The sequence below is a fragment of the Pangasianodon hypophthalmus genome, chromosome 20 (assembly GCF_027358585.1).
Source record: "Pangasianodon hypophthalmus isolate fPanHyp1 chromosome 20, fPanHyp1.pri, whole genome shotgun sequence".
Classification (NCBI taxonomy): domain Eukaryota; kingdom Metazoa; phylum Chordata; class Actinopteri; order Siluriformes; family Pangasiidae; genus Pangasianodon; species Pangasianodon hypophthalmus.
In genome coordinates this window covers 15,145,602-15,163,021 of record NC_069729.1, presented here as the reverse complement: position 1 = coordinate 15,163,021, position 17,420 = coordinate 15,145,602, and the positions used below count along the sequence as shown (strand labels likewise).

Genomic DNA, 17,420 nt, shown 5'->3' with positions numbered 1-17,420 from the left:
ATCACTGGGTAGGGTGGCCATTCACAGAAACAAAGAGGAGGGCCAAAATTAACAGCACGGTTTGAGAAATGATTACATTTTAATTATGGAAAATAGATCATCACATTAGCATTCGCTACAGAATCCAGCAGCAGCAGTGGCCATGACGGCACAAGGCCAACCGTGCTCATTCTCTGGGGAAAGACCCCAATTTTTTTCTGCTTTCATCAGGTGTTCACCAAGGGTTGAATGCCTTTCAAATTTCTAGCCTTTTGTACAATTTTCTCTTTTCATTACTACTGTCTGCTGCATGTGGCTACCATGGTAATAATGACTGAACTAAATTTAACTGGAACTAGATTAAACACACACACACACACACACACACACATAAAACGTCAAAGTCAATACACTGCATTTATGCTCTATTTTGTCTGTTTAGGTGCAGGTTGTCACTTTGGCCCAAAATCACCACTGCCATTTTCCCTTTGGGGAATCACCAGTGCCATCCTAAATGTGCTCCACTATATTATTAGCTGAAGCAAAGTTTGTTCAGTGATCATCAGATGAGAGATTTAAAGTCACTTGCCACATTGCGCTCATCAACTCAGGCTCTCCCTTCCCTCTCAGGGGAATCCATGATGCCACCCTTAATGGACATTCCATTAATGTACTAGCTTAAGGGAATTTTGCTAGATGAGCCCTTGGTGGGGCAAGTAAGTGAGTCTATATGAATGTAGACATTTTATGAAAAAGACTTGCCCATAAATCATTGCAATCTGATGCAATTTCATTTCAGGGTCAGGAAAAACGACAGTCAGAGCTGTTTATAAGTATAAACTGCAGCAGAAAAATGCTATAAAATAAAACATAAAATGCATGGCATCTCAGTATTACTTATGTTTGTCATTCATTCTCCATGTGCCCTTGTTTGTTTTGACATGTGCCTTTATTTTGGTTTTTGTCCTGTCTCCACTCCTGTTGTGTCATTGGTTTGCTTCCCTAATGTGTGCACCTGTTCTGTGTTTAGCCCTTAGTTACTTTGTCTGAATTTGAACCCCCAACATGGTAACTACTGAGACGCTGTGCTTTTGTGCTTCTGATTAGTGCGATTCACAGGAGCTGTGTGATGGACAGGATGGCACAGTGCACTGCTCATCTCAGCCAGAGTCCAGTGAACCTTCACCCTCCAGCAACACAGGAAACAAGTCACAGTAACAGTATTCAAACTTCACACGACACACAGCTGTGGTCATCCAGAGCGCCATTCATATCACTTCCACACCTTTAGTGCTGACATATATACAGATCTAGAATGACACATTCACAAAATATAACTCATAAACTCACTTGTGTGTTATTGTATACATGTTTTTTTTTCTACCATATAGAACACTACAGGGCTGAAGGCACAGGCACTTCTGTCCTATTAAACGTTTGGCCTATCATTTAAAAAAAGGTGAACACTGGCTAAAGTCAGAAACTCTGCATATGCATATACTTATCACAATGAAGGGGAAAAATGGATTTCAACCTACATTTCTGAAACCTTATTACCTACATAAATAAATGGTTTGCTTGTTTTGTTTGCTTTTTTTGCCTTTTTTTGTTTTAGTATGGTTTGGTTCTTTGGGGGTTTTCTTTTTTCCTTTCTTTTCTTTCTTTTTTGTTTTATTTTGTTTCATTTTGCTTTGTTTTGTTTTGTTTTTCCTTGCTTGTTTTGCTTTGTGGGGAGGTTTGTTTTCTTTTTGTTTTTTTTGTTTTGTTTTGTTCTCTTCTCTTCTCTTCTCTTCGGTGATTGATCCGGTCATTAAAACTGTACTAAATCTGTACAACACTAGATGGCAGCCTGATTAATGCTCATTAGAGAATCTCACCCTCTCTGTCATGCTAAGTCTCTGTAGAAGTGTATGTTCACACACATACGTATACACACACACACACACACACACACCATTTAATCCTTTTATTAACTTCACACTGTGTTTTGTCTGCCTGCTGCCTACCCAACTATTTAGTTGAAAATAAAAAATAAAAATTCCACTACATCAGGCAGAGCACATAACTGCACTAGCACCACAATGACTTCATACTGTTAGTAATAAAGATAAATTGCTCCAACAGATCTTCTGCTCAGAGGCAAAAGCCACATAAATTGTGGTCACATCCAGAGTATGTATGGACACCCATCTATAATGTTAAATGAAATAAGGGTATCTGCATTTGATTTAGAAATAAGTGTAGCAGAAACCTTGCTTTTCTGGGAGCTGAACTGAAAATTATAATTGCAATCCATTTTAATAAAAATGTACACATGTATATATAACTACGATTGAGGACCAAAGAGAGGATATTTATTTCTTCCAATGTGTCTATTCTAACATTTAATAACATGCAGGTTTAAGCCAATTAGAGGATAGTACGATGAAATTAATACATACAAATTAAATGTAGACACAGCATAAGCTACATGCTCTGTATAACTGATCTTGTTTAATGGTGCAACAGTTCCTCTTGGCCAGTCCTGAGATTTGAATTCATCATTGTGTCATGTCAGTGCAGGATTCAGCACAACTCCCAGATGGCGTTGTGGGCTACAGACATGGCTGCCATGGACTCCAACACACACCAGCTCTCTCATGCTCACAATGTCATGCACACCTGGACTCAGTTACACAAACACACACACACACACACACACACACACACACACACACACACACACACACACACACTTGGATTTACACAAAACAAAAAGCACTGAGTAAACGCCTTCTTGATAACAGAGGTCAGAGGGAAATGGGCAGAATGGTTCGAGTTGTCAGGAAGGATACAGTAATTCAAATAATCACTCTTTACAACCATGATGAGTAGAAAAGCTTTTCTGCATGCACAAAACATTGACCCTTGAGGTGGATGGGCTACAACAGCAGAAGACTCCTGTCAGCTAAGAACAGGAATCTGAGGCTCATCCAAACTGGACAGTCGAAGATTAGAAAATAAATCACCTGGTCTTTTTCCAGTCTTCAACTGTCCAGTTTCGATGAGTTCATACTCAGATTCTTGTTCGTGGCTGACAGGAGTGGAACTTGATGTGGTCTTCTACTGTTGTAGCTCATCCACCTCAAGGTTTGATGTGTTGTGTGTTCTGAGATGCTTTTCTTCTCACCATGGTTGTAGAGTGTTTCTGAGTTACTATATACTTCCTGTCAGCTCAGACCAGTCTAGTCATGATTCTCCTCTGATCTCTCTCCTCATCAAGGTGTTTCAGTCTGCAGACCCTCTGCTCACACACACACACACATTATATATATATATATATATATATATATATATATATATATATATATATATATATATATATACACACACACTGAAACTTTATTGGCTGATTGGATAACTGCATTAATGAGCAGGTGTACAGGTGTTCCTGTTAACATGGTGAGTGCATGGTGAGTGTGTGTGTACTGTGTATACACGCACACACACACACATACATTATATATATATATATATATATATATAAATTATAAATACATAAACACACACTCTAAATACACAATAGATGCGACGTATCGAGTAGCGTTTTCTCCTGAAATACCAAGCCTTGCTATCATGTTTGTTCATCTGGTTCTTGATCCTCATTTTGTTTCCTAGTTTTCGATTCTTGCCTACCCTAGTCTGTTTCCTCATCACCTAAGCTTTGCCTGTATTTTTGACTACATTTTTCCCTAGTGTTTGCCAGTAAAACTAAAGCTTTTTGACCTGCACCTGCAGCCATCTCTGCTGCCTGGCACAGTGAACTTCCAGTCACTACTGAAATAAAGTTTAATAACTAGTCAACTTGACTAATGTCCAAAACACTCAGTTGTCTGAAATGCAAAAAAAAAAACCAAGTCTGAGTACTACACAAAGCACACTTACAGTATGTCCATAGCCCAGGGACAGAAAAATCCACTCAATACATTCCTGGGTACACGCTTGGTTACCAATTTTCCCAACAGCCTGATTTGAACCACTGGGGATGCAGTAATCCCTGTGTGAAAACACAGCCAGCAGATACCAGATGCTTCTCAACAATGACACCTCCACCTGAGATCGCAACTGCAGGTCAGTAATTAGGACAGTTGCTAGATTTGCAGCAGCGTTTTTAACACACTTGTTAGTATTGATTGCAATATCTGGTGTGTTTCTAGTTCCTAGTAGGACTGGAACACAACTTGTAAAAGCCTTTATTTTAGTACGTAATAGTAAAAGACAACACAAGAGAAGAACCAGCAACAGATTGATAAAGAGCTTTCAGGGACAAGATCCTCTGTTTTTGGCACAGCATGCGGTACCATTTCATCACTTTCTGATGGAAAATACTGTACATATCTCCACATTTCACATATTTTACCTTTTTGTATATATGGAATGTGGGTATACTCATCTGTCTACCCAGACCTGGTCACATCTAAATGACCAATGGAAAGCTAATAAGCCACGCCATTTATTTAACTAGAATGTCCAGTGGCTGTGCATTGGACAAAGTGGAACTGTTTCTGTTAAACTATGCTATGTGATGGTTACACAAACTATTTACAAAGCATTTAAAGGGATTATTGAACTGTATTAGTAGAATTATAACATAATGTCAAATATTGTCTAAGATTTAACTGATTTTATATTTTTATAGGCTGTTTCTCTGGGAATTTAGTTCCTTTTGACTGCAAGAATGCATCATGAGTTATCAGACATGTTCACTGCTAATCTGCTATGCAAGTTAGCTGTTTGTTTACCACACACAGCTGGTGCACACCTCTCTCTCTCTCTGTAAGGGAAAATTAATTGCTTTGTGAATTTATAATATATTGGCCAGTAAGCATGCTCCATCATGGTTAATGTCCCAACCCTATTTGACACACTGAAAAGCACGAGTACACGGCAATAGCCACAGACTAATGAAAGAAGGTGTTGCGAAAATACCATCTTGTCATGCTGGCAAAACTGTTCTATACTGGCAGTCATGCAAAGTAAAATTCAAACTTTTAGTGAAGTGATGCTCCTAGTATACACATTTTGTTTACTCACTAGTATGTGATATACAGTTAATCCAAAACCAACTGCAGATGAGTGAACTCATGCATTTACAGATAACATTAGGACAGCTTGGCAGTAAGTATCTCTCAATACACATGGATTAAATGTGCTGGTTTTTACTGCAAAAAAATAACCTGTCTTGGATAGTGTCAAAACATACACTATATGGCCAAAGGTTTGTGCACACCTGACCATAACACTTGTGTGTACTTTTTGAACACCCCACTCCAGAGTTCGTCCCCCTTTCTGTTAAAATAACCTCCACTCTTCTCTGAAGGTTTTGCAGGACTCTGTACAGACCACTCAAATTCTTCCACTCCAAACTTGGCAAACTATGTCTTCTTGTACTTTCACCCAGGAACAAGAGATTTCTATAAGGAAACTGAAACATAAAAGGGCTATAATCTCTGAACCTGTATTTATCTGGATTGTCTGGTCTCTGAAACCTGTGTTCAGAAAGGTAGCCATGTAGCTGCCCACAGCTGCAAGCATTGCACCAGAGCGAAGTGACGATATCTATCTAGTCACTGTCCATCTAGCCAAACTCCAACCTCTGGCCTAAGCAAGACTGTCATGACTGAGGGATTTTAAAGGGTGTTCCTGTGGCTCTTTGTTGGTTGATTTTGGGAAAAAAAAAAAAAAAAAAAGAAAACTTGTTTCAGCTATATTCCATTTGATCTCTTCACAGAAGCCTATAATCAAAAGGTCATTTTGATTATATTCAGGAACAAAGAGACCCTGACCAAGGCATGGAGATTAAGTTTTACAAGGTAAAGTAGGTTATGCAAGGCAGTTCGAAAGGGTAGAAGCTTCAAGTTCAGCCTGGTTGCTTTGTCCAGTGCCAGTGCCAGTGCCAGTTCACTCCTTGAAAGAAATCTAAATCAATCATTAGCAGCAACATTTTAATCCAGCTGCCATGTTCGTTATGTGTTTTCTTTAGACATGATTAAGTTAATAAACATCTGACATCAATTTTCTTCAAATTTAATGCTTAAAATATAGCTGCAAGTCTCAATCTATGGGGTCCAAGCACTCCATTGTGAAGATTAATTGTGAAGATAGTCCAAAAAGTCCTAGGACTAGATTGCAAAAGTATGTTTCTGATATTATGCAAATTATCACACATTTAATTGGGCAGAGCTAAAAAAGAATTTTCACTTTACAGTTTATTTTCCAAGAGATATGCCCACAAGTGGCCAATTTGTGTGAGATTGCATCAGAAAATACTGGGTCCCTACCCAAACCTACCACTTAAGTTTTGTGATAATAGGTCAATGCTAACCTTGTCACATGCCTGCTGGAAGCTGATTGGCCAATGGTGGCCACAGTTTTCAAGCAATTAGGCCATCATAAAAAATAAAAAAAAATCAACATACAGATTAGCACATAGATGCAGTATACCAAATTTCAGCTCAAACAGACTTACGGTTCCTGATAAACATTCTGACTTCAGCTCTCCGCCTATCTATGAACATGCCCCAAACTTTCAAGCTTCGCTTTCAAGTTTCGTGCACTTCCAGGCAAGCAATCATGAGCTACAGCTGTTTGAGTAAATTAGGCTCTGCTTCATTAGAATTTATTCACATGTGGCAGCCATATTGTTTATAAAGGTCAACACAGGTCCATCTCACGTCTCAGGAGGGAGTACTTTTGGTTGACCAAGTTTTCATGTCTGTATCATTCCTTTCAAGGCAGAAGACGAAGAAAAAGAAGAAGAAGGGAAAAAACCTAACAATTACAACAGGGTTCAAGCACCATCAGTGCTCAGGCCCTAAAAATTAATAAGCCGAGTTTTCCAACCCTGTGTTATTCTGTGTTATATCACAGCACATTTGATTTCTCAAATCTGATTAGTCAGAAGGTTTTGATTAATTTCCTATGACAGCAGCTCTGCCAATATTCCCGGCTGCAATTTAAAGATTTATATTAATAATCTCTCTCTTTATATTAATGTGGTCTCTAATATTTTATCTCTTCTATAGTAACAGCTCATTCACTGGGACTCATATGGTGGACAGTCTACACAGTCTAAGGCTAATAATAAATGAATAAAAATGTGAGATATTATTTAAAAGAAAAAATGTATAATCGTTGATGGTTAATGTGCTTTTCGTTTTTAAATGTGACTCATGTACTAGTCATAAAAATAGGAAGACTTGTACATATAGATAGATTTCCACTCACTTTTATTTATTCATGAAGTGTTCTATTGTTCATATTTATGTTCATTCAGATTACTGATTTTGGCCTGAATAGGAGGACAGAAACATTTTGATTATAGTATAATATAAATATATATATATATATATATATACATACATACACATACACACACAATGATATGTCCAGATATGTCCAATTTAAAACCTAAATTTTAGGTTTAAAATTAGGTCTTATAGGATTAGATTGGGCTGCTGATTAGATGCTTTAGCTCACATACTAGATTGTGTAGGCATTTGCATGTGAATGTCCAGCTGAAATGGGGCTCTACTCATCTGCTTATTACAGAGTTAAAGAAAGCACATTTCTGTATACATCAGCACTTCACAACATTGACCCATTCTCAGACTGAGCTGATGCAACCAGCTAATGGCTAATACTCTTCCCAGTGACTGATCTGGGTCTTGAAAAAACAATTTTAGTGCATTGGGCCTCGTTTATCAGTCATTAAGTAAAGTTGTGTGTAAATGTTTGCATAAGTCAAACCGAAGTAAAATCTTCCGCCGGATTTACAAAAGTTTCAGAAACACTGACTTTCTTTGTACTTGTGTGCGTAAGTTGATCGCCCATAAAATACACAATGCATTCCAAACAGCTCACTTTAGTAACGCATTTAGTGACGCCCACAAAGTAAAATCTTCCGCCGGATTTACAAAAGTTTCAGAAACACTGACTTTCTTTGTACTTGTGTGCGTAAGTTGATCTCCCATAAAATACACAAGGCATTCCAAACAGCTCACTTTAGTAACGCATTTAGTGACGCCCACAAAACTCCATAAAAGGTCAAGCATACAGAAGGCTGGGAGCATGAAATGACTACTAAACAGTGAAAGAAAAGGCCAAAAGACAGACATGGAGTTTATTTTGACTCACTTCTATGCCAAAAATACAAATATACAAAATACAAATATATATATATATTTGAATGACTGTATCAGACCTGGCAACCTTTAACAAGTTCTCAAAAAAACTGGGAAGTGGGCCGCACAGGGAAAAGGTCTGAATAAGTCTGCCCTAAGGCACAGGCTATCAACCTTGGCGTCAAGATCCGACGTGTGGTTGCATGAGATGCTGATGGGGTCGCAAGAGAATTTTACAAGCCGTTTGTGTAATGTAGTTCTCTGCATATAAACTTGAATTATGTAATATTTAATAATAAGTAATACTGACAGGATTATTATTAAAATTCAATTTTGTGCTTCACAGTTTTGTGAAGTATGGTTGATTCTAGCTAAAATGCTATAAAATATGATATTCGTGCTATATTATATATCGATAATCAAAACAGCACATGGATGATATTTCAGTCTGTAGCCTACAGCAGAAGTGTATGCTCCTGTGTCGGGTTAAAACTCTGTGAAAGTTCTAAATGCCACAGAGCAGAGAAGTAAAAAAAAAAAAAAAATCTTGGGAAAAGAAAGCAATGCAAGTAAGGAGAGTTGCTTCTGGTCTAAAATGGATTTTATGCTAATAAATATATTACGTCAAAGCAATACATGAACCTAACTAAAAAAAAAAACTCAACCATTTATTAGCAGCTATTTTTTGATAGCAAGCTTCAGTGCCGTTGTGTGAATCAAAGCAAAGAAGCTATCTTGGTTGGATGTAACCTCTAAGAATTTATAATGTAACAACTGAGAATTTTGAGCCCTTTAAATGGGGTCATTGGCCAAAAAATACTGAGAACCCTTACCTTAAGGATTTTTGTAATATCATATGTATGAGTCATACTCAAGAGTTTCAATACCAAGGAATTTCCCACCACTAAGTAAAATGAATGATGCCCCTCAGATGAGTGGCAAAATGTCTAAAGATTACTCCATGAATCAAGTTCTCTTGACTTGCTAATACCTGACAACAAGAAGATTTAATGAAATGAATCACCAAAAAGTACCATAGACTAAATAGTGAATGTCCTTCATATGGTCATCCCTCAGTCTGAAGCACTGATCTAATGAAATTGCTAAATGCAGTAAGCAAAACGCTTCCTGGAAAAATCCTACCAGTAAGAGGACAGGAATACACAAACTAGAGTCCAAGACATACCTCTGGCCAAAACAACACTCCCAATAGTAATTTCACTAATTCCTCAAGTTGCAGAAGATTGAAACAAGCTACAAAGTTAATTCAAAGTTATCAGGGCATTGAGAAAATGCATCAACACTCAACAGCGCAGCTGTATGCTTGGCTTATATTCTGTTTGGATATTTGGAAAAGAAAGATATCTAATTAAATTCAGGAAACTGTCTAATTGTGTCTTAAGTTGTGTTTTAGTTTAGAAAATTAAATTTTTTATCTTAATATGTCCTTAATATGTTAACACTTAACAAAAACATGATGACTTGTGGTCTTCTCTATTCAGGTCAGTGGGGAAAAAGTAATACAAGAACACACAGGCCATGATAGTTATTGGTAGGCTGTGTTTTCTTGGGCTTTCCTTTTTTGTCTTAGAGAAGAAACATCATGAAACATTTACAGAACTCTAGCCAGCAACAACATGGCACTTTGTAAGTATAGTTATAACCTGGCTCTCCAGGAAGCAGCAGAATTTTCTTTATAAAAGCATCGCACATGGATGCTAAGCCCCTCTAGCTTCTTCAATGCTAGCTGTGGGTGACTGTCTTTATCACCAAAAATTTGCATCAGTATGGAAAGTACATATGACCAACATTATTTTTTTCCACAATTTTTTTACAACTGTGATTGCTAATGTGTGAGCACTTCCCCTGTTTACTTCTATCATATCTGCTTGGAAAAAGCTGTTAAAGTAAATAACGAAATCCAGACCTCATAATGAAAATGAGAGTCAGGGATGTCCAACATCATTCCAGCAATGTACTGAAAACTAATTTGGTGAAAAACGCTAAAAGTTTAATTCAAGTGAAAGGCAGTGTCTTGTTGGATGTGAGAGTAGGGACAAAAGTATTAATGGGGGATTATGTGGGATTAGATTAGGGAAAGAGGACTTTCTGATGGACAGGCATGGCAGAGCAAGCTTCTGTCACTCATATGCTAGTGTGTTACTGAATGACCTACAAATGCAACTCATAAGCTTTAATCAGTAACTAAAGTTATAGTGGGTTTCAAAACTCTGCAAATCTGTTTTGTTTTCATTATTTAAAACTGGAAATAAACAAAAAGTTTTAGAATTCAGAAAATTTTGAAACAAAGAAAGGAAATATCTTTAATATTCTGTATTCAAGATTTTGCACTATTTCTAGGTCACTATTTAATTTTTGACCAATTTTGATATTGAACATATTAACTCATTTGTAAAGATAGATAGATAGATAGATAGATAGTGTGCTCAGATGACACTCCACTGGATGTGATCTAACATGGATGATGCATTAAAGCAGTAGCAGACATACCAACTTAGAAATTCTGAAATTCATGTATTTCATGTATTCATGTAATTCCACTTTTCACTCAAGTTTCTGTTATGAAAAATTTTATATTAAATAAAGAAATGAATGCAAAATAGAAGCATCTTCACTAGTGGACCCCACTACATATACAGAGTTATACTATCTAGCCAAATGTGATAGAAGATTTGCTACTAATACATAAGGTAATGTGCATACTTCTACATGCACATTAATCATGCACAGTCTGTCACAGGAACATTGGTCATGGCCTGAATGGTATGCCAGTCCATCGCAGGACACCATGCACACACAGGTTTGTTAGATATAGACAAAGCATGATTTAGCTACATTCATACACAATGGAATGGTAATGCACAATCGAATATGCTCACACAAACAGTTAAGCCGTGTGTGTGTATGCGGCTGTGGGAGGCACTTCGCTTCAGGGTCCTGCTGCAGTCAGTTAATCAGATCAACTTACTGACCTGAATAAATTGTGCTAAGCTTTTTCAAAAAATAAAAGCTTCCCAGGAAACATGTCAGCTTTTGTCATGCAGTACACCTAATCATTTATCTTCTTCTGAGACCCTAATTCTTTTGAGTGTTTGGCACCCAAGTGTCAATGTGACTCCATCAGACACCACTTCTTCAGTTACAGATGTCTTGCTCCCATGAACCACTGTCATTGTGTGTATGTAGCTACGTTTTCAGTTTGTTTCCACTAAATAACCAAAAAAAAATTACTTTAAATAAAGGCAAGATGCAAATGTTTAAACTGGGTGAATCCAAGTCTATAACACAGACAAAACACAGACAGGCAAAGTCAAATAGGGATAATCCATAATCAGAAAACGTGAATCTTGAAAATTCATTCGAATTAGAAAACCAAGGCTTTTTAATAAGACCGACAAGGTATAAGTAGACCAACTAATATAACACAGAACAGGAGAACACAATCAGGCAACAAACCAATGACAGCACACGGAGGAGACAGGACTAGAACAGAAACAAATGCAAACATGAGCACATGGTGTTCATCGCCATGGGAACTGGAAGAGGAAATGGTGACAGATCACTTCCTACAGTAATTCTGCTTTCAAAAAGGTTACATTTGAAAGTTTCATCTATACCGCACACTTTCCTGCCTTTTTCCCTTACCACGTGTAGGTAACAAAAACAGAACAGAAAGAATATATAGACCACTGATCTACAGTGCACTGATCAATATTTGCTAGTTTTTCTGCTATAATTCCACTGTCTCAGCAAATCACTCCACAAGGAGACAATGACACGGCACATGCAATTACAAGACACCATCTATTTTGTGTTCTACAGTTCAACTAGAGAAGTCACATTATTTTCTATAATTAAAGATTCACATCTTTTTAACCCATCTTAAATGATTTGAGGATCATGAATTTTACTCAAATCTTTTTTAAAGCAGAATGAGTGTATTTAACATCTCCCATTCTCCATGATTCAGACTGGCATAATTCATTATTATTATTATTATTATTATTATTATTATTATTATTATTATTATATAATACTATAGATTAATTCATAATTGCAAAATCTTCCTAGCCATATACATTTAATATTAAGCGAGTACATTTTTTTTTTACATTTTCATGTTAGGACCTGGTGTTATTTTGGAAGAAGAACAAGAAGATTTCAGCACAACATCAGTGTCATGCTTTTTGGTTTGTTATAACAGAGGCACGTCGTGATAATTGATGCTGCATGACACAAAACTTATGCATAATTGCAGTTCCTCACAACATTTTCAACATAGAATAATTTAAAGGTGCAATAGGCATTTTTTTTCTTACTGGTACTATTAACCTGGAAAATATGTAGAATATGATCAAAAGAATTGTTTAATCACAGGTGTTTTACACACCTTAGAAAACCCATTTGGAAAACTGCAGTCTGGCCAGGATTGATTGTTTAAATGGGCTTCCTGTCTGTCTTTTTATAGACACAACCCAATGCCCCTTAACTCCACCCCATCTCAATCTGTTCAGAAAGGAATACATGGTGGAATCAGTGGCTATAAAGCTACCTTCAGCAAGTCAGACCACAACGCCATTTTCCTCAAGCCAAAATATAAAAAAAGGCTCAAACAGGAAGCTTCAGTGATGAGGGAGGTCAAGGTCAGAAAACGTGTATCAATAAAGCAGTTCCTGTTGCACTCAAGGCTTGCACACTAGAACCTCATGCTCATTTCTGGGAACATGAACAAGTACAAGAAAGCATCCTGTGCATTGAGGAACACTATAAAGAATGCTAAGCAGAGCTACAGGACAAGCTGGAGTTTCCGTTCCAACAGCATGACACCAGGAGCATGTGGATAGAGCTGAGAATGATCACTACAAGGCCCAAACACGGCTCAGGTTGAGGGCTGAAATCTCTCTGGCAGAGGATCTAGCATTAGTTATTGTGCTAGCACCAGCCACCAAGTTAAAGCAGTGGAATGAAGTTCATCCATTGAAAATGTTGCTGTTGCCAAAGGAGAAAGATGCTGTGCTTCCAGGAAACGTAATGCCAAAAAAATGCAGTAAATCTAAAATGAACCTTGTTAGTGCTTTCCAAGATAGAGAAATTTTGTGTACATGGGTGAGAACGGGAGACGGGAGGGGTGGATTGAAAAAAAAAATCATTCTAATGTTGAACTTCACCCACTTAATCACTAGCTCCAAACTTGATCATCTTGACTAATGCACTTTTAAGTCACTTGGATGGAAACCTGGCTTGTGAGTGCTTCATTAATGCAATCAGCTGTAACATAACACAGACACACACACAGCCACACACACACACACACACACACACCCATCCTCTTCATGCAATGGACAGACACACAAGACCCCAGTGTTATCTTTCATCCTGATGTTGGCCAAAAGGAAGCTCTTCTTCTTCCCTCTGTCAGTCTGTAGTAACTTTTCTCGACAGCACTACACTGGGCTTTCAGCCATCCTGTCACTGCTGATGTGTGGGTGTATTACAAACGTAGAAAACAGGCTCACTTCCCCTGTAAGGCTGTAGGGCACAGGGGCTGAGTTAGCATAGCGGTTAGTGTATACCGTATACCAGGCAACACAACGCCAGGATCCGAGTTATGGTGGAATTTGCCATGTAAGCATTCCTGACTGAACAACATTGTGCTTCTCCTTTGTGTCACTGATTTCCCAGCTGGAGCGGGGTGATGAAGGGCAAAGCGTCAGAGAGATGCTGTTTTTCACCTGCGTAATGAGAGCTATTGATTTACCTGTAAGCATCTTGTTTGAGGTGCCTGTATGTGTGTTGATATATGGGGGTCTGGGGGTCTGTCTATATATAGACTCCAGGTAGTAACTGCAGTGTACTTAAGTAATTATTGTAGACGTGGTCATTTCTGTCAAATGTTCGTCATCGGGCTGAGGATACATTATTCATTTGGCAGATAATTTTATCCAAAACTACTTAGATGAGATGTCTTATATTTTTAATTTTTAATCTGCTTTTCTGATTTTTAATATTTTATTCTGATGTGTATGCTATTTTTCTTAAAATGTGTGTGTATATATATATATATATATATATATATATATATATATATATATATATATATATATATATATATTTTTTTTTTTTTTCCACATTTTAATTTTCTATTTTACAAGCTTCCACATGACATCTGCAGTTGTTTGACACAGTATGACACAATTGTTGTACTGCTTAACAAAGCCATGCAAATTTTGTCTACGTAAGAAAGTATGGTTTTAAGCCTGATCCTGAGCAGGTTTGAGATTACAGATTCGTTGCCTTGGTAAGAAGTGTGATAACAGCTTCAGAGAACAGACAATTTCATGGACAATGTCAAACCTTCAACAGTCCAGTCCAGCTAACACAACTCAACTTTAATAAGGTACACTCAATGAAGAACTTCCCGGTTCTCTTCAGTTGCTGGTTTTGGTGTAACCCCCCATATACACTGTATTCATCAGTCATTAGCCTGGTTTTCACTGATTACTCTAATAATCAGCTCCCCATTAGTCTAGTCTTTCTGTCTTTGTGCACTCTGGCATGTTTTAGATATATTCCAAACATTTTATATGAGGATTTCTAGTTTCCAGAATTCATTTCTTTAGTCTCAACCTCTACTTTGCTTGCTTCTTTGTTTCCTTGTTTTTATAGTTTTCTAGTTCATGGTTATTCCTTTTTTTTGTTATTGAATGTTATTGCCTCAAAATAATGTCACAGTTTCCAAACATATTACCACCAAGCTGAGTTATTAAAAATAGAAAGTAGATATAAGGATATCTTGATAATAATGTCTATTTGTAAAACTTCAATTGCTGTTATTTCTGGCAACAGATAAGATTTACAGCAACAGTGTAGTGCTATACAATAAAAACAATAGAGTTCAAGTATATAAGTATATAGCCTTATTATAATATAAATAATAGAATTAAAAGAAGCATGTTACATCACACACACACACACACACACACCTTCAGGGTTTCACTCAGTATAGGTCGAGGGCAAATGTCAAAAGCAATAATATTACTTGCATGCATAACTAAAGTGAATAATATACACCCAACAATCATACTTACTAACCCTGCTCTCTTTGTCCATGATTAAATCACTGGAATACATTAATGGGATGGGGATTTCATTTATCGTCAGTAACCGCTTCATTCTGATCACGGTCATGGTTGATCTGGAGACTTTTTCCCAGGAAAACTGTGTGTGAGGCAGGAATACACCCTGGATGGCATGCATACACATTCATACACTTATTCAGACCTATGGGCAATTTAGAGTCACCAGTTCACCTACTGGCAGGTTTTTGGGAGGTGGGAGGAAACCGGAGAACCAGGAGGAAACCCATATGGACACAGGAAGAACATGAAACACCACATGCAATGTCAAGATTGTGATAAAATAATTATGCATCTTTTTCAATATTGCATTTTTCAAAATAAATAAATGAATGAATAAATAAATAAATAAGCATAAGCCTATGTAAAAGTCCAATTATGAAATTTTGTGCATCAGTGAAGTGTCACTACCAATTCCATTGTCTTGTATTTCTTGAAAAAATTCTTCACTAATATATGTAAATAGATCTAAGGTGACTGCACTACATATACTTATAGTTATAGATATAGTTGGCTGTACTATCAGGTTTTAACTGAGTTATGAACGGACGTTTTCCCAATGAAATGAAAGATATATATCATTACAATAATCAGGACATTCAGTTAGATTTCAAATTGAATATGCATTTTAATACTAAGTATGAACTTGGTAACAATTCAAAACCTATAGCACATCCACAAACCTGTAACCAACAGTGGCACAACATGCAGAAAATATATCTTATATATGTCTTAACCAGATAATATGCAGCTCTTGGCATTAATGGTGACAGTTTTAGATCACCATTAATGCATGTTCTTATTATTCTGCTTTTTATAGCTTTAGGCAAGTTGGAATATTTAGTCACTGTGAATTAGCAGCTCAAAGACAGCCCAGAAAAGTAGTTTAGGTCGATTAATGACTGGGGAAAGTGGTATGAAGGGAACTTGAGCTGAATCTGCTTATCACATGATGAAAGTGTGGAGATTTAACCAAAAAGGGATGCTGTCTTATAACACTGATAGGTTTATATTAAACTTTATATTCAAGCTGAATGGAATGGATGGTCAGCACATCTACAGTGTGTCAAAGGTCTTTCCGATTAGCAAACAAGGTCCTTGCAAGATTGTTGAGATCTAAACTGTGCAAGTCATGCTGTCATATCTGTGCTGTCTGGGTTTGAATTAATGCTTGAAGTACTGAAGTATGGTAGTGGACTCAGGTGGTCCAACAATACTGTCTGCTGTAACTGCCATGTCTAGCCTGGCACTGGACAAAGCCATGTTTTGTGCCAATCGGTCACTTGGCACAGAGAATGGGAGCGAGTGTAAAACAAGCCAGTGTGCCAGTATGTCATTCTCACTCTTCTCCAGCCCACAGGATTACCAGCTACCATTGTGCTGAATTAAAATCCTCTAATTATTGTTGATCATGTTTTGCCTTTTTGTTAAAAGGTGGAGTGTTAGAAAGCTCTGTGTGCATGACACAGTTCAACAGAATGACGAGGGACGAATGTGTGATTTTGTGATTAACACAATAAGTGGTGATTAATTTGCCTGTAAAGTTGTTCATTTAGAGGTACTTAGCCAGCAGGTAGTGAACAAATATAATTGTAAATACCACTATTGAAATTGGCAGTCAAAATATCATATCCCCCTAAAATGTAATGATGTCAAACTGATTAAATTAATGTCTCATTACTCATATACTTCAAATTAATCAAACATGCTCCATGTGAATAATTAGTAAATCATGTAACTGCCAGGGATCTTTAATTAGTCCCTTGGATTACTGCTTTCTCCCATAAAAATCCAAATAAAAATGGTATAATTGCATTAACATGTAAGACAGCCAGTTGGGTCAGGCCTCAGGAAATGTAAAGCAAAGCTACAATACATGCTAGGTCATGTAAGAGAGAAAGTGCATGAGCAGTAGCATGGATTTTTATTAAACTGGGACAAAAACCCAATGTTTTCTACCATGCTCTTTTAATGAAACTGTGGCATGTCTTAAACATGCACAGTTCCGTCCAATCTCGCCACACTGGAAACATATCAGCACTGCAGTCAGCAGTTTGAACCAACAAAACAGCAATATTAAGTCAGTGCTAAGAGTCCTGCAGCCACCATCATATAATCTAGA

At 37.2% G+C, this 17,420-nt stretch overlaps 1 protein-coding gene across 7 annotated transcripts in view; it reads right to left on the bottom strand.

Moving 5' to 3' along the window:
* dock3 (dedicator of cytokinesis 3) overlaps window positions 1–17,420 on the bottom strand; it is a 234,638-nt gene that overhangs the window by 192,075 nt on the left and 25,143 nt on the right. For 4 of the 7 annotated variants that reach the window (XM_034314015.2, XM_034314022.2, XM_034314018.2 and 1 more), the window contains exon 1: window positions 6,488–6,832. The exons of 1 other annotated variant lie outside the window; for it this stretch is intronic. In XM_034314015.2, coding sequence (XP_034169906.1) covers window positions 6,488–6,536 — 49 coding nt within the window. In that variant the 5' untranslated portion in view covers window positions 6,537–6,832. Of the gene's footprint in view, window positions 1–6,487; window positions 6,833–17,420 lie in introns of those variants that run through there. 2 more of the 7 variants (XM_034314017.2, XM_034314021.2) reach the window with 1 other exon arrangement.